Genomic DNA, 25,833 nt, shown 5'->3' with positions numbered 1-25,833 from the left:
ACTTGGGCGTATACTGATGTTCTTTCATTGTTGCTGGTTCATTATCCTGGAATTCCCTACTTAACACTGTTATAGAGCACCATCACCTCAAAAAGTGCTATGGTTCAAGGAGAAAGCGTACCACAGCCACAGCTTTGGATGGGAAATAAATGCAAGGTTTGCCGGCACCACCCATATCCCAGGAACAATTCATATAGTCTTTCAGCACAGAAGGAGGCCATTTAGCCATCGTGCCTGTGCCGGCTCTTCAAAAGACACCCCAATCGTTTCCCCATAACCCTGAAAATGAGTCCTCCTCTTCAAGTACATTTGCAATTGCTTTTTGAAATTTCCTATGGAATCTGGTTCCACCACCCTTTCAGGTAATGCATTTCATATCTTAACCCTCTGAAGAAATTTCTTCCCCTCTAGTTTTTTTGCCAATTATTTTAAATCTGTGACCTTTGGTTGCTGACCCACTTGCCAGAGGAAACAATTTCCGTCACAACGCCTCATAATTTTGAATACTTCTATTGGCTCGCCCTTAATCTTTTCTGTTGTAAGGAGAACAATCCTAGCTTCTCCAATCTCTCCTCATTCCCTCATCCCTGATATCATCCTGGTAAATCATTTCTGTACCCTCTCCAAGATCTTGACATCCTACCTAAAGTGTGGTGCTTGTACACAATACTCCAGCTGAGACTTAACCAGTGATTTGTAAAGGTTCAGCAAGACTTCCTTGTTTGTATAATCAGTGCTCCAATTTACAAAGCCAAGTATGTCATACGCTTTCTTAACCGCCTTATCAACTTGCCCTGCCACCTTCAAAGATTTGTGAATATGCACCCCTGGGTCCCTCTGCTCTTGCATGCCCGCAAAATACTACCATATAGATTATCGATGTAACTATTTGTACTGCACTTTTTTTGACAGATAGGTGTCTGTCCAGCTCTGACCCCCCCCCCATGCCCATACTGCACTTTTTTGACGGACAGGTGACAAGCCCCGTGCGTCAAGCTCCGGCTCCCGACCCGAATCATTCCATGCACGTGGTGTCGAGAAGCAGGACCTGAGGCTCCGACTCGCTCCTTTCTCTCTCTCTCTCTCTCTCTCTCTCTCTCTCTCTCTCTCTCTCTCTCTCTCTCTCTCTCTTTCCCCCCCCTCCCCCCCCCCCCCCTTTCCCCGGCCGGTCTGGGCCCAATAACGGCCAGCTCCGACTCTCTTTTCCAGCCCCACCCCCCCACAACCAGCCGACCTGGGCCCCGAGAGCGGCCAGCTCCAACTCTTCTCTATTTCCCCCCCCCGCCCCGGCCTAGCTCCGACTCTCTCTTTCCCCCCCCCTCCCAGATCCTGAGCGAGAGAGGTGGGAGGAGAGACACATGATTGGGGGGGGTGGGGGAAGAGGAGAGACACTGGGTGGGGTGGGGGGGAGGGAGGGAAGAGATACGGGTGGGGGGGAAGACGGATCACGTTCTTCCAACTCCCGCCAAGGATCATCATTGGAGTGGATGATATCCAGAAGTCATGACACTGTCACTATTCACTTCATCCCAATAAACCTGTTAACAATTCGTACACAGTGTCTGCCCCACCCATGGTGGGGTGCGGGGGGTAGGATGCACTTGCGCTGGGGTAAGGCACTTCGACTGGGGGAGGCATGTATTTGGACTGGGGTAAGGCACTTTGGCTGGCCCTTGCTGTCTTCTGGGGAGCTCTGTCCTCTCGCTTCAGGAAGTCAAAGTGGATTGAGTTACAATTTGCAAAGTCAGTGAGACCTTGGGATGGGTGGTTCCAGTTGCACATTCCTGTGAAACTTCATGGTGTGGCTTATCCTCCAAGGGGACCAATCAGAAACAAAGGGTGGAGCATGGTGGCCATTTTTGCAGTACAAATAAGCACGTCCTTAGATTATACTGCCTCTCCATGTTGTTTCTCCCAAAGGGTATCACTTCACACTAATCCACATTAAATTGCAACTGCCATGTATCTGCCCATTTTCATAATTATTTTCGCATACATGCTTGAAGGGAACAAAACAGTGATTGATGACCAGCTCTGCACAACATCTACATCAAAGTTTTAGATTCTGTGGATATACATCATAGAAATTTACAGTGCAGAAGGATGCCATTTGGCCCATTGTGTCTGTGCCAAGCGAAAAAGAGCTATCGAGCCAAATCCCACTTTTCAGCTCTTGGTCCGTAAGCTTGTAGGTAAAAGCACTTCAAGTGCATATCCAAATACTTTTTAAATGTGATGATGGTTTCTACCACTACCATTCTTTCAGGCAGTGAGCTCCAGACCCCCATCACCCTCGGTGAAAAAAATTCTCCTTAACTCCTCTCATCCTTCTGCCAATTACTTTAAATCCATGCCTCTTGGTTATTAACCTCTCTGCTAAGGGAAATAGGACCTTCCAATCCACACTATCTAGGCACCTCATGATTTTATGTAGAAGAGAGAAGATTAACAAAATTGACTCAGGAGAGTGATAAAGGAACAATTTTATATTTTTAAAAGGAAGCAGTGGAATTCAATTCTCCAAAAGAAATATGTCAAATACTGCTAGTTAGTTTTATGTTCACAAATCTTAATGTCTCCTGTCAGAACTTTATTTAAATAAAACTTGTCTTTAGATCCAAAGCAAACTTAAATGCTCTTTCTACGCCAGACATTGGGTTCCTTTCAAAAACATAATTCAGTCATGCGTCTGAAAAAGTCATGTCACTAAGTTAAAGACATTTATCAAATCTTAAAACAATTGTTCAATTGTCTTCATCAGAACTGTTTCCTTCAAGACGCACACATTTGTAATAGTCCCTAATTCATACATCGGAGAAGACTGGTCACCCCATTAATGCAAAGGTTCAATTTTGAATTTTCTTTCCTTATGTTTGATTATCAACCCCCCCCCACCCCCTTCCCCCGTGTGAAAGTTCAATATGCCAGAAACCATGAAATTCTATTTGGGAACATTTTCTTCAGTTTGACTAAATTTACTAAGAAGACTTCTATTATGAAATTTGTCATTTCTTTTAATGCTAGATTATTGCTGATTATTTCTTTTTGCCTATAACGTGTCTTTTATAGATTTTAGCCAAAATTGTGAATTCAGATGCTAGATTAATTTTATAAACCACATTTGCTGGAACCTGAACATTTTGTATGTGACGACTAACTTGACTATTTAAGCAATTCTATACCTACCCAGGCAGTTGATTCAAATACAAAATCACATTAAAAGTTACAATAATTGATTGCATCTATGAAGGTGTTTGGAGGCTGGGCTGACCAAGGAATGTGGTGCAAACTAGTTGATCTGCCATTCTGTTGCCCATTGATCCTTTTTTTCTGTTTGTTCTATAACTGTCCCTACTTTCGTCGCACTCTAATTTTTATTTGTGTCGCATTCTAACTCTTTGTCATCCTGTTCGTTTACCCATTCCTTTTTCTCCTTTCTTCCTCGTGCTCTCTCACTTCCTCTTGTTGTGTATCTCTCTCTTTGTCCCTGACTCTTTGTCATTTTCTTTTTGGTAAAAAAAAGATGTTCTTGTAAACACATCTATGTGGCCATGTTGTGAGTAACCACTGTAAGCCCACTGGCTCCCACAGCTACCTTGACTATATTTCCTTTCACTCTGCTTCCTGTAAGGACTCTCTTCCATTCTCTGTCACATCGGATTGGAAAACCGCAAATGTAATGCCCCTATTTAAAAAAGGAGGCAGACAGAAAGCAGGAAACTATAGACCAGTTATCCCAACATTGGTAATTGGGAAAATGCTGGAGTCCATTATTAAGGAAGCAGTAGCAGGACATTTGGAAAAGCATGATTCAATCAAGCAGAGTCAGCACGGTTTTATGAAAGGGAAATCATGTTTGACAAATTTGCTGGAGTTCTTTGAGGATGTAACAAGCAGGGTAGATCAGGGGGAACCAGTGGATGTAGTGTATTTGGATTTCCAGAAGGCATTCGATAAGGTGTCATATAAAAGGTTACTGCACAAGATAAAACTTCACGGGGTTGGGGGTAATATATCAGCATGGAGAGAGGATTGGTTAACGAACAGAAAACAGAGAGTCGGGATAAATGGGTCATTTTCCGGTTGGCAAACAATAGCTAGTGGGGTGCTGCAGGGATTGGTGCTGGGGCCTCAACTATTTATAATCTATATTAATAACTTGGATGAAAGGACCGAGTGTAATGCAGCCAAGTTTGCTGATTATGCAAAGATGGGTGGGAAAGCAAATTGTGAGGAGGACACAAGAAATCTGCAAAGGGATATAGATAGGCTAAGTGAGTGGGCAAAAATTTGACAGATGGCGTATAATGTGGGAAAATATGAGATTATCCACTTTGGCAGAAAAAATAGAAAAGCAAATTATAATTTAAATGGAGAAAAATTGCAAAGTGCTGCAGTACAGAGGGACCTGGGGGTCCTTGTGCATGAAACACAAAAAGTTAGTATACAGGTACAGCAAGTGATCAGGAAGCCAAATAGAATGTTGGCCTTTATTGCAAGGGGGATGGAGTATAAAAGCAGAGAAGTCCTGCTACAACTGTACAGGGTATTGGTGAGGCCACACCTGGAATACATATTTAAGGAAGGGTATACTTGCATTGGAGGCTGTTCAGAGAAGGTTCACTAGGTTTATTTCAGAGATGAGGGGGTTGACTTATGAAGGTAGGTTGGGCCTATACTCATTGGAGTTCAGAAGATTGAGAGGTGATCTTATCGAAACATATAAGATAATGAGGGGGCTGGACAAGATGGATGCGGAGAGGATATTTCCACTCGTAGGGGAAACTAAAACTAGAGGACATAGGGGCCGAAATTGATCAACTCGCCGCCCACTGCCGCCGACATTCCTCTGGAAAATCCGCCCAGTGCCGTGGCCAGGAGGGGAGAACAGCCGGGAACCGCCTGCTGACGTCAGCGGACGGCCGAGTGGTGCAACTGACCTCCCGCCCACCAAGCTCCCATATTGATGTGGGCGGTAGTCAGTGCCAGAATGGGGGTGGACTGGACCGCTGGCTGGAGGCTGGTCTGTCCCTGACGGTAAATATGAAGATCTGGAAAAAAGGTTAGTGAACATTTTTTTTTTTTTCCCACAGCGACGTACCTGGATGGGGTCCCCTGAAGGTCTTCCGATAGTTTTTTTAATTTTTTATTGATTTTTTTTTTCAGCTGTTCGACCCTCCGTGGGCCCAACTCCATCCTCGGCTGCACTTGGGCGGCAAGCGCCTCTGCCGCCGAGAATGAGACCTCCCGCCCACTGCCGCCCAGATTGGCGACGTACGTCGTCCATTTGCCGTCCGTCGACCTTCAAGGGACCTCGGCGATGAATATCCCGCCCAAAGTACCGTCTGGTACCTTGGCGGCACTTGGATCAAAATCGGCCCCATAGTCTCAGAATAAGGGACCGCCCATTTAAAACTGAGATGAGGAGGAATTTCTTCTCTGAGGGTTGTAAATCTATAAAATTCTCTGCTCCAGAGAACTGTGGAGGCTGAGTTATTGCATACATTTAAGGCAGAGATAGACAGATTTTTGACGATAAGGGAATAAAGGGTTATGGGGAGCGGGCAGGGAAGTGGGGCTGAGTCCATGATCATAACAGCCATGATCTTATTAAATGGCGGAGCAGGCTCGAGGGGCCAAATGGCCTACTACTGCTCCTATTTCTTATGTTATGTTCTTATCTGTTCTGACTCCCTTCCCCTTTCACTGCCTCTGCACTTGCTTAAAACCTGTTAGATTTCTAACTTTTTCCAGATCTGACAAAAGGCCCTCGACCTGAAACATTAACTCTCTTTCTCTCTCCACAGATGCTGCTTGACCTGAATATTACCAGAATTCTCTGTTTTTATTTCAGATTTCCAGCATCTGCAGTATTTTGCTTTTGTGTTGTAATGGTTGTGAATAATGTTGCTAAAGAATTTTCCGAGCCAATATGCACACACATTCAAATATTAACGTGCCTTATTTCATTCTTGGATATTTTCTATACCAGGTTATGCTGGGAATTTACAACCAGCTGAGTCATTGGTAGAGACCACATTGTTGATTTTTTTTTTCAGTATCCAGAGGCATTACCTAAATGTCTCTGCTTGTATATGTCACAGAGCACGATAACTAAATCACTGTTGTCTACCCCTCCCTGGTCATCTATCTGGGTGTTAAGTTATGGGTCTGCCTTGGGTATATTCTTGTGTACATCAGTGCTGGTCACTGCCATAAGCAGTCTGAGCATATTGTATTCAGGAGTGTGCCCATGCTGCACACTATCCAATTATACAATTGCATGACCTGGGGTGTAACAATTAGACCCCCACGTTCTCTGACTGGAAATTGTGACACACACGTGCCCTGTTGACGTCTCCAATCTGTCTGAAGACAGACTGAAATACTTGGTGAGAGGAGGCCAGATATGAATCATTACGTTGCTTTACTTTACAGTCATGAAGTGAATGTGTGAAGTAACAGATGTACTATATAGGCCAGAATACCTTCCAGACTTAAGTAAGCAATAGAGAGAGCTCGACTGACTGCCCGAGTGTCCTTTGTCCCTTTTTCCTGAGTGTATTCACAGGAAATCAAGGAGCTGTCCCTCTGACTTCCTCCCTGTTCAGTTTGCTAGTAGGTCTGTCAATAAACAACAATTTTTCCTCACCCTGGAGGTATGAATCTTGACTTAATGGGTCTGGGATGAGACAATTGACCTTATTGGGTCCAGGGCACCTGAGCAACTGTCCATGTCATTGAGCTGTCCTCTGGTTGTTTTAGTCTGTTTTGTGGAAAATAATGCGAATGCCCTCTTTAGTAGACAGTGCCACCTGTTATTGACTCCATCCTCCCCATGGCCATTGTCTTGGGCCAAACCAGATTGTTTATTTGACCAGGAGTTGAGCTTCCGACTCCCATATTCTTTTCATCACAAAGACTGCCTCCTTCCACCTCCAGAACATCGGCCACTTCCAACCCGATCTCATTTCAGCTGTTGCTGAAACCTTCATCCTTCACTATGCTACCTGCTGACTCAACTATTCCAATGCTCCCTTGGCTCGCTTGCCACCTTCCACTCACTAAAGTTTAGCTCATCCAAAACCTCGCTGCCCAAATCTTACCCTCCACCAAGTCCCACTTGCCCATTACTCCTGGTCTCAGTGACCTGTAATGAATGGCTGTCTCCGAACCCCTTAAATTTAAAATGCTCATCCTTTTTAAATCCCTTCATGGTCTTGTGCCTGCCTATCTCCATAACCTCCTCCTGCCCTACAACACCTTCCCATAGACTCCATTCCTCTGACTCTGGTCTCGTGCATACTTCACCATTGTTGTCCGTGCTTTCAGCCGCCTAGGCCCCACGCTTAGAAATTCCTTCCCTAAACCTCTTCTTTCAACTTAACTCCTTCTAAGAAACTCTTAAAACCCTCCTCATTGACCAAGCCTTTAGTCACCACTCCTAATATCTTCTCCTTGGCCCAGGGTTCATTTCTTGATTATGTCTCTGTTAAATTGCTTTGGGACATTTTTCTACACTAAAGGCACTATATAAGTTCAAGTTCTTGTTGTCAGTGTCGATTGAGGTCATAACCACCCTTAAATGTTATGCTTCTGGATAATTTCAGGCTGCTATTGGAGACATCAGTAACATAAGCCAGTCAGATGTTCATAATGTGTAAAGCAAATGTCTTATTTGCTCAAGCAAGCACTTTCATCACCTTCCTCTTAAACAGTTGGTAGCAGCATAAGTGGGTTATGCAACTTTATAAAGTGGCAGAATTACTGAACGACGAGGGGATTATAGCTTGTACTCTTGTATATTGGTGTTAGTCATGGCTCAGTGGTAACACTCTCATCTCGGAGTCAGAAAGTTGTGAGGTCAAGCCCCACTCCAGAGACTTGAGCACAAAATTTAGCCTGACACTCAAGTGCACGACTGAGAGTGGTGCACTGTCAGAGGTGCTGTCTTTCTGATGAGATGTTAACCCTGCCTCTCAGGTGGATGTAAAAGATCCCATAGCACTATTTCAAATATATATTCCTCAAGCAACATCACCAAAACAGATTAGCTGGTCATTGTTATTTGTGGAACCTTGCTGTGCGCAAATTGTGTTTTTTTTTATTCCTGGGATGTGGGATCGCTGGCAAGGCCAACATTTATTGCTCATCCCTAATTGCCCTTGAGAAGATGGCGCTGCCTTGAACTGCTGCAGTCCGTGTGGTGAAGGTACTCCCACAGTGCTGTCAGGGAGGGAGTTCCAGGATTTTGACCCAGTGATGATGAAGGAACGACTATATATTTCCAAGTCACGATGCTGTGCAACTTGGAGGGCAACTTGCAGGTGATGGTGTTCCCATGCACCTGCTGCCCTTGTCCTTCTAGGTGGCAGAGGTCACAGATTTGGCAGATGCTGTTGAAGAAGCCTTGGCGAGTTGCTGCAGTGCATACTGCAGCCCCGGTGGTGGAGGGAGTGAATGTTTATGGTGGTAGTTGGGTTGTCCGTCAAGCGGGCTGCTTTGTCCTGGATGGTGTCAAGCTTCTTGTGTGTAGTTGGAGCTGTACTCATTCAGGCAAGTGGGAGTATTCCATCACACTCTTGACTTATGCCTTGTAGATGATGAAAAGGCTTTGGGGAGTCGGGAGGTGAGACACTCAACAGTAGAATACTTCGGGGCCAAAATTGCCCTTTTTGTTAAGGCTTGTTGCCGCCGGAAATTGGCGGCCAGACTGCAGAGTGGAATGGCCGTCGATTTTTCATGGAATGGGCGCTATTTTGAAAATTGCCATTCTGTGGTATCCCGGCGGTGACCCGCTCTTCCCCACTTCCGCCCCGCTGCTACCAATCCGTCTTAAGTGCGTCATCAGAGCACGCACTGCCAATGTTTCCTCCCCGCCCCCCGAACGCGAAATTCCATGGAGAAAATGTTGCCGCTCGGTGCCACGAGCAATTTTTTCTGCCGGTGCACTGTTTGTAAAATGGCGTGGCCGCAATTAGAAACGTAGAAACATAGAAAATAGGTGCAGGAGTAGGCCATTCGTCCCTTCGAGCCTGCACCACCATTCAATGAGTTCATGGCAGAACATGCAACTTCAGTACCCCATTCCTGCTTTCTCGCCATACCCCTTGATCCCCCTAGTAGTAAGGACTACATCTAACTCCTTTTTGAATATATTTAGTGAATTGGCCTCAACAACTTCCTGTGGTAGAGAATTCCACAGGTTCACCATTCTCTGGGTGAAGAAGTTTCTCCTCATCTCGGTCCTAAATGGCTTACCCCTTATCCTTAGACTGTGACCCCTGGTTCTGGACTTCCCCAACATTGGGATCATTCTTCCTGCATCTAACCTGTCTAAACCCATCAGAATTTTAAACGTTTCTATGAGGTCCCCTCTCATTCTTCTGAACTCCAGTGAATACAAGCCCAGTTGATCCAGTCTTTCTTGATATGTCAATCCCACCATCCCGAGAATCAGTCTGGTGAACCTTCGCTGCACTCCCTCAATAGCAAGAATGTCCTTCCTCAAGTTAGGAGACCTAAACTGTACACAATACACCAGGTGTGGCCTCACTAAGGCCCTGTACAACTGTAGTAACACCTCCCTGCCCCTGTACTCAAATCGCCTCGCTATGAAGGCCAACATGTCATTTGCTTTCTTAACCGCCTGCTGTACCTGTATGCCAGCCTTCAATGACTGATGTACCATAACACCCAGGTCTCGTTGCACCTCCCCTTTTCCTAATCTGTCACCATTCAGATAATAGTCTGTCTCTGTTTTTACCACCAAAGTGGATAACCTCACATTTATCCACATTATACTTCATTTGCCCACTCACCTAACCGATCCACCGCTGCAGCAGTGCCTTTTTTTTAGTCACCAGGTCGGGCCATAAATTATGGCCCCGGGTTTGGCCGGACCACTAACAGGCAGCCTGGCACCCGCTCTAGGCCGAAACTCTCCCTGGTAGCCCAGTGGGCCTAACTAAAATAAATGCAGAGTTCGCACCGGCCCTCTCCTTTAAGTGACGTGGTGATGCGCCAGCACGATGGCGTCATCAGCACTACGCTGATTAGTAACTGCAGCGAAAACCCGCCCGTCCCCCCCACCCATCTCTGCCCCTCTAGTGTGTGAACTTCTGCTCTCTGCTAGTGCGTGAACTTCTGCTCGCTGCTGCACTTCCGCCCCCATTATGACTACTCTCAATCATCAGCAATGTGATGAAGACGTCGTTGACAGGGCTATCAAGTGGCACTTACTCACCAATAACCTGCTTACCGATGCTCAGTTTGAGTTCCGCAAGGACCACTCGGCTCCAGACCTCATTACAGCCTTAATCCAAACATGGACAGGAGCTGAATTCCAGGTGAGGACAGAGTGACTATCCTTGATATCAAGGCAGCATTTGACCAAGTGTGGCACCAAGACGCCCTAGTAAAATTGAAGTCCATGGGAATCGGGGGTAAAACTTTCCACTGCTCGAGTCATATCTCGCACAAAGGATGATGATTGTGGTTGTTGGCAGTCAATCATCTCAGTCCCATCCCTGCAGGAGTCCCTCAGGGCAGGGTCCTAGGCCCAACCATCTTCAGCTTCAGCTGCTTCATCAATGACCTTCCCTCCATCATAAGGTCAGAAGTGGGGATGTTTGCTGATGACTGCACAGTATTCAGTTCAATTCGTAACTCCTCAGAGCCCCTGGGGGGAAAAAAGCGGAATTTCGCTCAAGGCCACCGCATCCATTGCGGCGATGAAAACAGCTGAACAGGCATGCCGTGTTTCCGGCGATGGCCAATTTCAGCGCCTTGGCCTCTGACCAGCTCTTGTAGCCACATTATTTATGTGGCTGGCCCAGTTACATTTCTGGTCAATGGTGACTCCCAGGATAATGGTGGGGCATTCGGTGATGGTAATGCTGTTGAATGTGAGGGGGCGATGGTTAAGACTCGTTTGTTGGAGATAGTCATTGCCTGGTACTTGTGAGGCATGAATGTTACTTGCTACTTATCAGCCCAAGCCTAAATGTCACCCAGGACTTGCTGCATGCAAGGATAGACTGCTTCATTATCTGAGGAGTTGCGAATTGAACTGCATACTGTGCAGTCATCAGCGAACATCCCTACTTCTGACCTTATGATGGAGGGAAGGCCATTGATGAAGCAGCTGAAGATGGTTCGGCCTCGGACCCTGCCCTGAGGAACTCCTGCAGGGATGGGGCTGAGATGATTGACCGCCAACAACAATCATCATCCTTTGTGCTAGGTATGACTCGAGCAGTGGAGAGTTTTATCCCTGATTCCCATTGACTTCAATTTTACTGGGGCGCCTTGGTGCCACACTTGGTCAAATGCTGCCTTGATGTCAAGGGTAGTCACTCTGACCTCAACTGGAATTCAGTTCTTCTGTCCATGTTTGGATTAAGGCTGTAATGAGGTTTGGAGCAGAGTGGTCTTTGCAGAACTCAAACTGAGCATCGGTAAGCAGGGTTATTGGTGAGTAAGTGCCACTTGATAGCACTGTCAATGACGTCTTCATCACATTGCTACTGATTGAGAGTAGACTGATGGGCCGGTAATTGACTGGACTGGGTTTGTCCTGCCTTTTGTGGACAAGTCATACCTGGGCAATTTTCCACATCATTGGGAAGATGCCAACGTTGTAGTTGTACTGCCAGAATGTTGTCGGAGCCCATAGCCTTTGCTGTGCGCTAAGCCGTATCTTGATATCACGAAGTGAATTGAATTGGCAGAAGACTGGCTTCTGTGATGGTGGGAATCTTAGGAGGAGGCCGATATGGAGCATCTACTTGGCACTTCTGGCTGAAGGTGGTTGCAAACGTTTCAGACTTGTCTTTTGAACTCGCATGCTGGGCTCTGCCATTGAAGATGGATATTTATGGATCCTTCTCCTCCCAATAGTTGTTTAATGGTCCACCAATCACGACTGGATGTGACAGGACTGCAGAGCTTTGATTTGATCCGTTGGTTGTGGGATCACTGACCTCTGTCTATAGCATACTGCTTCTGCTAATTAGCATGCATGTTGTCCTGTGTTGCAGCTTCCCCAGGTTGGCACCTCATTTTTATGTATGCCTGGTGCTGCTCCTGCTATGCTCTTCTGTATTCATCAGTGAACCAGGGTTGGTCAGGTTCATAGTATTTATTAACGACTTGGATGATGCCATAGAAAGTCATATATCCAAATTTGCCGATGACACAAAGATAGGCGGCATTGTAGGCAGTGTAGATGAAAGCATAAAATTAGAGGGCTATCGACGGATTAAGTGAATGGGAAAAATTATGGAAAATTGATTTTAATGTAAGCAAATGTGAGGTCATCCACTAGAGGACTAGAATACAAGGGGGTAGAAGTTATGCTGCAGCTATACAAAACCCATGGCTAGATCACATCTGGAGTACTGTGAGCAGTTCTGGGCGCCACACTGTAGGAAGGATATATTGGCCTTGGAGGGAGTGCAGTGTAGGTTTACTAGAATTATAATTATATTCTTTGATAATTACAATCTATATTAACGACTTGGAAGAAGGAACCGAGTGTAACGTAGCCAAGTTTGCTGATGATACAAAGATGGGAGGACAAGCAATGTGTGTGGAGGACACAAAAAATCTGCAAAAGGATATAGACAGGCTAAGTGAGTGGGCAAAAATTTGGAAGATGGAGTATAATGTTGGAAAGTGTGAGGTCATGCACTTTGGCAGAAAAAAATCAAAGAGCAAGTTATTATTTAAATGGAGAAAGATTGCAAAGTGTCGCAGTACAGCGGGACCTGGGGGTGCTTGTGCATGAAATACAAAAGGTTAGTATGCAGGTACAGCAAGTAATCAGGAAGATCAATGGAATGTTGGCCTTTATTGCAAAGGGACTGGAGTATAAAAGCAGGGAAGCCTTGCTACAGTTATACAGGGTATTGCTGAGGCCCCACCTGGAATACTGCGTGGAGTTTTGGTTTCCATATTTACAAAAGGATATACTTTGAAGGCAGTTCAGAGAAGGTTCACAAGGTTGATTCCAGGGGGGTTGACTTATGCGGAAAGGTTGAGTAGGTTGGGCCTCTACTCATCGGAATTCAGAAAAATGAGAGGTGATCTTATCGAAATGTATAAGATTATGAGGGGGCTTGATAAGGTGGATGCAGAGAGAATGTTTCCACTGATAGGGCAGACTAGAACTAGGGGGCATAATCTTAGAATAAGGGGCCGCCCATTTAAAACTGAGATGAGGAGAAATTTCTTCTGAGGGTTGTAAATCTGTGGTATTCACTGCCTTAGAGAGCTGTGGAAGCTGGGACATTGAATAAATTTAAGACGGATATAGACAGTTTCTTAAGGGAATACGAGGTTATAGGGAAGTGGATCTGATTCCATGATCGGATCAGCTATGATCGTATTAAATGGCGGAGCAAGCTTGAGGGGTCCTATGGCTTACTCCTGCTCCTATTTCTTATGTTTTTATGACTCCCAAGGGTTACATTACGAGGAAAGATTACACAAATCAGAGTTGTATTCCCTTGAATTTAGGAGGTTAAAGGATGATCTGGTCGAAGTTTTCAAGATATTAAGGGAAACAGATAGGGTAGAGAGAAACTAATTCCACTGGTTGGTGATTCTAGGACTAGGGGGCATAGGAGTGAAATTAGGAAACACTTCTGCATACAAAGCGTGGTAGAAGTTTGGAAAACTCTTCCACAAATGGCAATTGATGTTAGATCAATTAATTTTAAATTGGAGATTGATAGCTTTTTCTTAACCAAAGGTATTAAGGGATATGGGCCAATGTCATGTATATGGAGTTAAGTTGCAGATCAACCATGCTCTCACTGAATGGCAGTTCAGGCTCAAGGGGCTCAATGGCCTACTCCTGTTCTGATGGTTACCTGGCTTGATGGTGATGGTAGAATGAGGGATATGCCAGGTTACAGATTGTGGTGGAATACAATCGTGCTGCTGCTGATGGCGCTCAGCGCCTCGTGGATGCCTAGTTTTGAACTGCTAGATCGGTTCTAAATCTATCCTATTTTGCACCGTGGTAGTGCCACACAACACGATGGAGGGTGTCCTCAGTTTGAAAGCGGGACTTGTCTCCACAAGGATTGTGTTGTGGTGACTGCTACCAATGCTATCATGGACAGATGCATCTGCGACAGGTGGATTGGCAAGGACGAGGTCAAGTAGGTTTTTCCCTCATGTTGGTTCTCACACTACCTGTGCAGTCCTAGTCTGGCAGCTGTGTCCTACGCCGCCTCCAAGCCAGGTCCAAGATCACCCCAACCTCTGTCGTTGAGCTGCAGTATGCGGATGATGCCTGCGTCTGCGCACATTCAGAGGCTGAACTCCAGGATATAGTCAATGTCTTCACTGAGGCATATGAAAGCATGGGCCTTACGCTTAACATCCGTAAGACAAAGGTCCTCCACCAGCCTGTCCCCGCCAAGATTCACGGCGCGGCCCTCAATAACATGGACCATTTCCCATATCTTGGGAGCCTCTTATCAACAAAGGCAGACATTGATGCGGAGATTCAACATCGCCTCCAGTGTGCCAGTGCAGCCTTCGGCCATCTGAGGAAAAGTGTGTTTGAAGACCAGGCCCTCAAATCTACCACTAAGCTCATGGTCTACAGGGCTGTGGTAATACCTGCCCTCCTGTATGGATCTGAGGCATGAACGATGTATAGAAGGCACCTCAAGTCACTGGAGATATATCACCGACGATACGATGTCTCCGCAAGATCCTGCAAATCCTCTGGGAGGACAAGCGGACCAACATCAGTGTCCTCGACCAGGCTAACATCCCCAGTATTGAAGCACTGACCACACTCGATCAGCTTCACTGGGCAGGCCACATAGTTCGCATGCCAGATACGAGACTCCCTAAGCAAATGCTTTATGCGGTGCTCCTTCGTGGTAAACGAGCCAAAGGAGGATAGCGGAAACGTGAAAAGGACACCCTCAAAGCCTCCCTGGTAAAGTGCGACATCACCACTGACACCTGGGAGACCCTGACCGAAGGCCGCCCGAGGTGGAGAAAGTACATCTGGGAGGGCGTTGAGCTCTTAGAGTCTCAACGCAAAGAGCGTGAAGTGGCCAAGAGCAGGCAGCGGAAGGAGCACGTGGCAAACCAGCCCCACCGATCCTTTCCCTCGATGAAACATAGAAAATAGGTGCAGGAATAGGCCATTCAACAAGATCATGGCTGATCACTCACCCCAGCACCTTCCCCCCCACGCCCCCGACCCCCCCCCCCCCCCCAGCCGCAAGGACCACATCCAACTCCCTCCCGAACACATCCAATGAACTGGCATCAACAACTCTCCGCGGCAGGGAACCCCACAGGCCAACAACTCCCCGAGTGAAGAAGTCTCTCCCAATCCCAGCCCCAAACAGCCCACCCCCCATCCCAAGAGCGTGCCCCCCCCCCCCCCCACCCCAGCTCCGGACCCACCCAACAACGGGAACACTCCCCCCGCACCCAACCCGCCCTGTCCTGTCAGAATCCTTTCCAAATGCCGAACACCCACGGATGTCGAGCCTCCAGCCCCGGCCACCCTGGAGCCACGCCCCCGCGACACCAACAACACCACATCCACCAACCGCCATCTGTGCAGTCAACCCGTCCACCCCACTCTGAACATTCCCCGCACCTAGGCACAGAGCCCCCAGGCCCGCCCCTCCAACACACCTCGCCCCCCCAGACCTCCGCTGCAATGTGGCCCCTCCTGTCCATCGCCCTGGGTTTCTCCGCCCCCCAACTCCACCACTCTCCCCTCCATCCCCCGCCCCCGTCTCCCCTCAACTTCCCTCTGCCTCCCCGCACAGGCTCCTATCTTGGGGGCGGTAACCTTCTGGGGCAGGGAATTTTAGCCCCCAGCGTGCAAGTCCTGCTCCCGCCACAGACTTGGCCTTGCCACCCCTCAACGGAAGCGGAGTGCAATTTCCCACACTCCACACCCCATTTGGGGGCAGCTACCGGGGCACGACTGGATGCTCCTGTGACAGTTGGAACTGGTGCTTTCCACTCTGTCCTGTGACAGTTGGAACTGGTGCTCTCCACTTCCTCTCTCCTGCGACAATTGGAACTCGTGCTCTCCACGCCCCCGTCCCGTGACAGTTTGAACTGGTGCTCTCCACTCTCTGACATGCGGCAGTCTGTCATGAATATCTGTCCCACCTGTAACAGGGTCTGTGGCTCTCGTATCGGACTGTTCAGCCATCAAAGAACTCACAGGGAGTGGAAGCAAGTCTTCCTCGATATCAAGGGACTGCCTATGATGATGGTGATGCTATGTCCTTCAGGGCTCGGTCAGTAGTGGTGCTACCGAGCCACTCTTGGTGATGGACATTGAAATCTCTCACCCAGAGTACATTCTGTGTTCTTGCTCTACCCTCAAGTGGTGTTCAACATGGAGTACTGATTCATCAGCTGAGGGAGGGCAATAGGTGGTAATCAGCAGGAGATTTCCTTGCCTATGCTTGACCTGAAGCCATGAGACTTTAAGGGGTCTGGAGTCAATGTTGAGGACCACTGTGCCACCATCTCTGGTGGATCTGTCCTGCTGGTGGGTACATCCCCAGATGATAGTGAGAAGGACGTTGCAGGGTCTACTAGGCTGGGTGTGCTTTTGTTGTGTCCGAAGCCGGTGCCTAGGTCGATGGCGGGTTGTCTATCCGTTTTTTTTGTTTTTTGTAGTGGTCTGTTACAACTGAGAGGCTTGCTAGGCCAAGAGTCAACCATATTGCTGTAGGGCTGCAGTTACATATAGACCAGACCAGGTCAGGATTGCAGATTTCCTTCCCCAAAGGACATTACATAGGATTCCATCCGATAAAAGGCACAGAAACCGTCCATTCGGCCTACCCAGTCCATGCTCGCGTTTATGCTCCACTCCAATCTCCTCCCATCTTTCCTCATCTAAATCTATCAGCAGAACCCTCTTCTCTTCTCCCTCATATGCTTGTCTAGCCTCCCCTTAAATGCTATTCGCTTCAACCACTCCCTGTGGTAGCGAGTTCCACATTCTCGCCTCTCTTTGGGTAAAGAAGTTTCTTTTGAATTCCCTATTGGATTTCTTGGTGACTATCTTATATTGATGGCCTCGAGTTATGCTCTTCCCCACAAGTGGAAACATTCTCTCTGTATCCATTCTATCAAAACCTTTCATAATTTTAAAGACCTCTATTAGGTCATCCCTTAACCTTTTTTCCAGAGAAAAAAGACCAAGCCTGTTCATCCTTTTCATGTATTTTCATATATGCCCTCACATTTCTGGTGGTATCCTTGTAAATCATGTCTGCACCCTCTCCAGTGCCTCTATATCCTCTTTATAATATGGTGACCAAAACTTTACGCAGTACTCAAGTGTGCTCTAACCAAGGTTCGAAAGAATTTTAGCATAACTTCCCTATTTTTCAATTCTATACCTCTAGAAATAAACCATAGTGCTTGGTTTGCTTTTTTGTAACGGCCTTACTAACCTGTGTCGTAACTTTGTGTGATTTGTGTATTTGTACTCTGAGATCCCATTGTTCCTCAACTCCACCGAGACTCGCACCCTCCAAGTAATAAGTGGCCTCCTTATTCTTCCTACCAAAATGTAATAACTCACATTTATCTGTATTGAACTTCATTTGCCAATTATTTGCCCATTCTGCAAGTTTATTAATGTCCTTGTTGCAGTCCTCCTCAGTATTGATTATCACCCCCCAATTTGGTGTCCTCTACAAATCTAGAAATTGTGTTTTTGATTCCAAAATCTAAATTGTTAATATAAATTGTGAACAACAGTGGTCCCAGCACTGATCCTTGTGGAAGATCACTACCCACCTTCTGCCACTGTAAATAGCTACCTTTTATCCCTGCTCTCTGCTTTGTCTTGAAACCAGCTAGTTATCCATTATGCTACTTGTCCCCTGACTCCGCATTCTCTGACCTTGTTCATCGGTCTATTATGGGGCAGCTTATCGAAAGCCTTTTGAAAATCTAGATAAATTACATCTACTGCATTACCATTGTCTACTTTCTCTGTTACCTCTTAAAACAATTCACTGAAGTTGGTCAAGCAAGACTTTCCCTTTTGAAATCCATCCTGACTATTCATTGTATTTTTGGTGTCTAGATGTTATCTATTCTCCTTTCGTAGGGATTCCATTATTTTTCCGACCACCAATGTTAAGCTGACTGGTCTATAATTCCCTGGACATGTTCTATCCCCCTTCTTAAATATATGTATTACATCAGCTATCCGCCAGTCCTCTGGTATTCCCCTTTTTCTATCTCTTCCCTAGTTTCTTTTAAAATGTGTGGATTGGACCAGGGGTTAAAATGCGTGGATTGGACCAGGGGTTTTATCCTCTTTGAGTTTGATTTGTTTATTTAATATATCCCCCCCTTTATTTTAAATGCACTTATCTCATTACTAATCTCAACATCTCAACTACCTGTTCTATTTCCTTGGTAAATACTGAAGCAAAATAATAATTTAATATGTCTGCCATCTCTATCGTTACCTGTGGTATTATCCTGTCTATCCCTTAATGGTCCTATTCCCATTCCAACCTTCCTTTTTTTTGTTGATGTACCTGTAAAATATTTTACCATTTTGTTTTATGTTCCTTGATAATTGAATTTTATAGTTCCTCTTTGCCTTCCTAATTGTATTTTTGACTTCTCTCCTAATCTCTTCATATTCTTTATCATGCACTCACCTGCTGTCTCTGTACTTAATGTATGCCTCTTTCCTTACCCTCAATTGTTCCCCCATGGCTTTATTCATCCATGGAGTCTCATTAGTGTTTAATTTGTTCTTTCCTTTTAGCGGAATATATTGTTCCTGCACTCTGTTGAACACTATTTTAAATGTTTCCCATTGTTGTTCTAAATCTTTGTTTACTGATATTGTTGCTCATTTTATTTTCCCAAGTTCTATTCTCAACCCCTCAAAATCAGCTTAGCGAACCAGATGGGTTTTTACGACAATCCGATAGTTTTATGGTCACCATTACTGATGGTAGCTTTTTAAAAAAAATCCAGATTTATTTAATTTACTGAATTTAAATTCCCCAGTTGCCATGGTGGGATTTAAACTCATGTAGGTCCCTTACAATCAGAATCTGATGAAGTCATAATGGGGAACAAAGAAATGGCAGACCAATTGAACAAATACTTTAGTTCTGTCTTCAAGAAGGAAGACACAAATAATCTTCCGGAAATACAAGGGGAACGAGGGTCTAGCGAGAAGGAGGAACTAATGGAAATCCTTATTAGTCAGCAAATTTGTTCGGGAAATTGATGGGATTGAAGGCCGATAAATCCCCAGGGCCTGATAGTCTGCATCCCAGAGTACGTAAGGAAGTGGCCCTAGAAATAGTGGATGCATTGGTGGTCATTTTCCAACATTCTATGGACTCTGGATCAGTTCCTATGGACTGGAGGGTAGCTAATGTAACCACACTTTTTAAAAATGGAGGGAGAGAAAACAGGGAATTATAGATCGGTCAACCTGACATCGGTGGTGGGGAAAATGTTGTAATCAATTATTAAAGATGTAATAGCAGCGCATTTGGAAAACAGTGACAGAATTGGTCCAAGTCAGCATGGATTTATGAAAGGGAAATCATGCTTGACAAATCTTGTAGACTTTTTTGAGGATGTAACTAGTAGATTAGTGTGCTAAATTGAAGCACATGGTATTGGGGGTAATGTACTGACGTGGATAGAGAACTGATTGGCAGACAGGAAGCAGAGAGTAGGAATAAACGGGTCTTTTTCAGAATGGCAGGCAGTGACTAATGGGGTACCGCAAGGTTCAGTGCTGGGGCCCCAGCTATTTACAATATACATTAATGACTTAGACGAAGGAATTGAATGTAATATCTCCAAGTTTGCAGATGACACTAAGCTGGGTGGCAGTGTGAGCTGTGAGGAAGATGCTAAGAGGCTGCAGGGTGACTTGGACAGGTTAGGTGAGTGGGCAAATACATGGCAGATGCGGTATAATGTGGATAAATGTGAGGTTATCCACTTTGGTGTTAAAACAGGAGGACTGATTATTATCTGAATGGTGACAGATTGGTAAAGCGGTGAGGTGCAACGAGACCTGAGTGTCATGGTACATCAGTCATTGAAGGTTGACATACAGGTGCAGCAGGCAGTAAAGAAAGCAGATGGCATGTTGGCCTTCATAGCGAGAGGATTTGAATATAGGAGCAGCGAGGTCTTACTACAGTTGTACAGGGCCTTAGTAAGGCTACACCTTGAATATTGTGTACACCTTTGGTCTCCTAGTCTGAGAAAGGACATTCTTGTTATTGAGGGAGTGCAGCGAAGGTTCACCAGACTGATTTCTGGGATGAGGGACTGACACATGAAGAAAGACTGGATCGACTAGGCTTGTATTCAATGGAATTTACAAGAATGAGAGGGGATCTCATAGAAACATATAAAATTCTGACGGGATTGGACAGGTTAGATGCAGGAAGAATGTTCCCGATGTTGGGGAATTCCAGAACCAGGGGTCACATTCTAAGGATAAGGGGTAAGCCATTTAAGACTGAGATGAGGAGAAACTTCTTCACTCAAAGTTGTGGGCATGTGGAATTCTCTTCGCACCGAAAGTTGTTGAGGCCAGTTCATTGGATATATTCAAAAGGAAGTTAGATGTGGCCCTCACGGCTAAAGAGATCAAGGGGTATGGAGAAAAAACAGGAATGGGATACTGAAATGCATGATCAGCCATGATCATATTGAAGGTGCAGACTCGAAGGGCTGAATGGCCTACTCCTGCACCTATTTTCTATGTTATCCAGTGGCTCAGTTGGTAGCACCCTCGCCTCTGAGTCAGAAGGTTGGGGGGCTATCAAGTCCCACTCCAGAGACTTGAGTACAAAAATCCAGTGCGGTGCTGAGGGAGTGCTGTACTGTCGGAGGTGCCATCTTTCGGATGAGATGTTAAACCGAGGCCATGTCTGCTCTCAGGATGTAAAATATCTCATGACACTATTTTGAAGAAAAGCAGGGAGCTGCTGACAATACAAAGATGCGAGGAAAAGCAATATGTGAGGAGGACACACAAAATCTGCAAAAGGACATAAGACAGGCTAAGTCAGTGGGCAAAAATTTGGCAGATGGAGTATAATGTTGGGAAGTGTGATGTCATGCACTTTGGCAGAAAAAAATAATCAAAGAGCAAGTTATTATTTAAATAGAGAAAGATTGCAAAGTGCTACAGTATAGCGGGACCTGGGGTACTTGTGCATGAAACACAAGGTTAGTATGCAGGTACAACAATGATCAGGAAGGCCAATGGAATGTTGGCCTTTATTGCAAAGGGGATGGAGTCTAAAAGCAGGGAAGTCTTGCAACAGTTGTACAGGGTATTGGTGAGACCACACCTGGAATACTGCGTGCAGTTTTGGTTTCCATATTTACGAAAGGATATACTTGCTTTGGAGGCAGTTCAGAGATGATTCACAAGGTTGATTCCGGAGATGAGGAGGTTGACTTATGAGGAAAGGTTGAGTCGGTTGGGCCTCGACTCACTGGAATTCAGAAGAATGAGAGGTGATCTGATCGAAACGTATAAGATTATGAGGGGGTGGATGCAGAGAGGATGTTTCCACTGATAGGAGAGACTAGAACTAGAGGACATAATCTTAGAACAAGGGGCCGCCCATTTAAAACTGAGATGAGGAGAAATTTCTTCTGAGGGTTATGGATCTGTGGAATTCACTGCCTCAGAGCTGTGGAAGCTGGAACATTGAATAAATTTAAGACAGAAATAGACAGTTTCTTAAACGATAAGGGGTTATGGAGAGTGGGCAGGGAAGTGGATCTGAGTCCATGATCGGATCAGCCATGATCGTATTAAATGGCGGAGCAGGCTCAAGGGGCCGTATGACTTACTTCTGCTCCTCATTTCTCATGTTCATATGTCCTAGCCAATATTTATCCCTCAATCAACATAACAAAAAACTGATTATCTGGTCATTATCCCATTGCTGTTTGTGGGAGTTTGCTGAGTGCATATTGGCTGTCATGTTTCCTACATTACAACAGTGACTACACTTCAAAAAAGTACTTAATTGGCTGTAAACTACTTTGGGACGTCTGGTGGTCGTGAAAGGTGCTATATAAATGCAAGTCTTTCTTTCTTTCTCTAGATCATTAGTCCAGGCCCCTGGATTACTAGTCCAGTAACATAACCACTATGCTACTGTTCCCTGCCGTGTTGCCTACATTACAGCAGTGACTACACTTCAAAAATACTTTGTTTGCTCTAAAGTGCTTTCGGATGTCCTGAAGTCATGAAAGGTGCTATATGAATGCAATCCTTTCCTTTCTCTTTTTCTCCCCCTCTACATTAAAAGGTTAACTAGTACACCTCTTGGAATAGATCCTACGAGTAAAGGACAATCATACTTTTAGCGCTCTGTTTGTGCCACGGGCAAATGTATCCTGTTTTATCGTGACATTTATAACCCCCAGCATGCACGACCTGCTGAGCATCATCTGGAATATGGCCCAGTCAAGTGAATTGTAGATTACTTTGGACTAGACCAGGACTTTTCCTTAACACAGACCTGCTTCTGGATTACTATCGAAGATGAGTCTTCGATGTAAACTTGGATGCCACTCATTGCTGAACTTGCTGGGGGTTGTCTTTACTCTAGTAGTTAGATTATATGTTTAGCTAGGTGTCCTGATATATTTGGTATGATGGATATGATTCACTTTGGAAGGATGGTTTCAATGGTTTTCTTCTTCTGTTGCACCTTGTCCCTATTTTATGGAACATACTGGGAAAATTAATGATTATATCTGCTGCTGTGGTAACTACATTTCTATCCATCTGCATTTATGTTAGTAATATTGTTTGCTGGAATGTCTTTAAAAACCTGAAGGTAGATTTGTTGAAAAAAGGCTATCTATACATGTCAACAGGAGTTTGTACAGATCATGATGGGAAACTGGGATATGTGAAAATTAGCATAGAGCCTTGTATCAGGAATTTTAAACTTTTTTTTGTACATCTTTCAGGCTGGTGCTTCTCAAGTAATCTTTACAAATCCATTGGAAATAGTGAAAATTCGATTACAAGTTGCAGGAGAGATTACCACAGGTCCCAGAGTCAGTGCACTTTCTGTAATGCGTGACCTTGGATTTTTGGGTTTGTACAAGGTAGGTGGTTCCATGTGATAATTTAAAGCTATATTACTGCAAGTAACCTAGTATAAGGACAAGTTATTTGAATTTGTTATTGATACAAAATTTGGACAGGATTTTTTTTTTAAGATCAATTCTGAGATTATTCGGTTTTAATGAATTTATCTATTTACATGGCCCGTAATTAGCGGCCCCTACGGGTACGTACTAGGTGCGCATTCGCCTGTAAGGGATCTTGACAGATCCAACTCATCCCGGGAAAAGGGCATTCTTGGGCGGAGAATTGGACTATTTGCCCAACTTCTGCCTAGCGAATGCCTGGTAAAAGCAGGCGCGTAAGAGTTTGATGATTTATTTTCATATTTTTTTAATCATTTATACATTAAAAAAACCTGTACAATAAGGTTTATTTTAGCCGCTTTAAAATATTTACATTTATTTTTCAAAAAACAAAATGAGTTTTAAATATTTAATTAAATTGCATTTTAATGAATTTTAAATGTAATTTTTTTATTTTGCTTATTTGACCTGTAGATATATTTTGGGGGGTATTCCCATTCATGCTTATGGAGATTCCGTACATATGGAATCCCCGTAAGCATGAATGGGATTCCCTTCTTTTATTGTTTGGGCTGGCCCACGTGATCTCTGGGGCGCTTACGAACCACGTGCACCCTGAGATACATATGGGGTCTACTTGCGGGTGCCCGGAGAGGCCCAGGACCACGAATCTCCATACCTCCCGGACTACCAGATACCCACGGGAAGCCTCCAACCGCAAATTCAGGGCCTATGTGTTTATAGCGTGATGTATCGGCAGCGCACGAAGCATGCTGATCAGCTCAGATCGCTCGGGAACCAATGAAAAATATTTAAATACTTACTTCACTGTCTCCGAGTCCATCTGTGAATTTTTTCAAGTTACCATTCAATTTACGTTCTTGTTTTAAATTTCTGATTCTTTCCACCTTCAGTCGCTCCTATTCATTTATTTCACTCCAGAATTGTTCTTGATCATTTATTTTCATTGGTCAGTAGCGCTGTCCCCAATCCTTTTTTTTTTTATATACTTCGCTCTGAGCCTTTCCCATTAATTAACCTTCTTGTAACCTCTTACCATTTTATCCTACTCTAATCTACATATAGATTGGGCTAAACAAACTGGTAGCAATACGGTGGAGGAAGATTTTCTGGAGTGTGCATAGATGACCTGGAAGAGGGGACAGAGTGTAGTGGAACAAAATTTGCAGATGACACAAAGATTAGTGGGAAAGCGGGTTGTGTAGAGGACACAGAGGCTGCAAAGAGATTTAGATAGGTTAGGCGAATGGGCTAAGGTTTAGCAGATGGAATACAATGTCGGAAAATGTGAGGTCATCCACCTTGGGGGAAAAAAAAACACAGTAAAAGGGAGTATTATTTGAATGGGGAGAAATTACAACATGCTGCGGTGCAGAGGAACCTGGGGGTCCTTGTGCATGAATCCCAAAAAGTTAGTTTGCAGGTGCAGCAGGTAATCAGGAAGGCGAATGGAATGTTGGCCTTCATTGCGAGAGGGATGGAGTACAAAAACAGGGAGGACCTGCTGCAACTGTACAGGTTATTGGTGAGGCCGCACCTGGAGTACTGCGTGCAGTTTTGGTCACCTTACATAAGGAAGGATATACTAGCCTTGGAGGGGGTACAGAAACGATTCACTAGGCTGATTCTGGAGATGAGGGGGTTACCTTATGATGATAGATTGAGTAGACTGGGTCTTTACTCGTTGGAGTTCAGAAGGATGAGGGGTGATCTTATCGAAACATTTAAAATAATGAAAGGGATAGACAAGATAGAGGCAGAGAGGTTGTTTCCATTGGGTCGGGGAGACTAGAACTAGGGGGCACAGCCTCAAAATACGGGGGAGCCAATTTAAAACCGAGTTGAGAAGGAATTTCTTGTCCCAGAGGGTTGTGAATCTGTGGAATTCTCTGCCCAAGGAAGCAGTTGAGGCTAGCTCATTGAATATATTCAAATCACAGATAGATTTTTAACCAATAAGGGAATTAAGGGTTATGGGGAGCGGGCGGGTAAGTGGAGCTGAGTCCACGGCCAGATTAGCCATGATCTTTTTGAATGGCGGAGCAGGCTCGAGGGGCTAGATGGCCTACTCCTGTTCCTAATTCTTATGTTCTTATGTATTAGGAATGGTTTTCTAGACCAATATGTCGAGGAACCAACTAGAGAGCTGCCATCCTCGACTGGGTGTTGTGTAATGAGAAAGGACTAATTAGCAATCTTGTTGTGCGAGGCCCCTTGGAAAAGAGTGACCATAATATGGTAGAATTCTTCATTAAGATGGAGAGTGATAGTTAATTCAGAGACTAGAGTCCTGAACTTAAAGAAAGGAAACTTCAACGGTATGAGACGTGATTTGGCTAGGATAGACTGGCGAATGATACTTAAAGGGTTGACGGATAGGCAATGGCAGACATTTAAAGATCACATGGATGAACTTCAACAATTGTACATCCCTGTCTGGCGTAAAAATAAAACGGGGAAGGTGGCTCACCCGTGGCTTGGAAGGGTAATTAGGAATCGTGTTAAATCCAAGGAAGAGGCATATAAATTGGTCAAAAAAAGCAGCAAACCTGAGGACTGGGAGAAATTTAGAATTCAGCAGAGGAGGACAAA

At 45.0% G+C, this 25,833-nt stretch overlaps 1 protein-coding gene across 1 annotated transcript in view; it reads left to right on the top strand.

Annotated features, from left to right (window-relative positions):
- Positions 1-25,833, top strand: part of LOC139254271 (electrogenic aspartate/glutamate antiporter SLC25A12, mitochondrial-like) — a 169,748-nt gene that overhangs the window by 119,106 nt on the left and 24,809 nt on the right. The window contains exon 10 of the mRNA XM_070873658.1: positions 23,035-23,175. Coding sequence (XP_070729759.1) covers positions 23,035-23,175 — 141 coding nt within the window. The remainder of the gene's footprint in view (positions 1-23,034; positions 23,176-25,833) is intronic.

Source organism: Pristiophorus japonicus, chromosome 3, assembly GCF_044704955.1.
Source record: "Pristiophorus japonicus isolate sPriJap1 chromosome 3, sPriJap1.hap1, whole genome shotgun sequence".
In the NCBI taxonomy this organism is placed as follows: domain Eukaryota; kingdom Metazoa; phylum Chordata; class Chondrichthyes; family Pristiophoridae; genus Pristiophorus; species Pristiophorus japonicus.
Note: the sequence above shows the minus strand (reverse complement) of the source record. Positions and strands in the feature narration are given on the sequence as shown.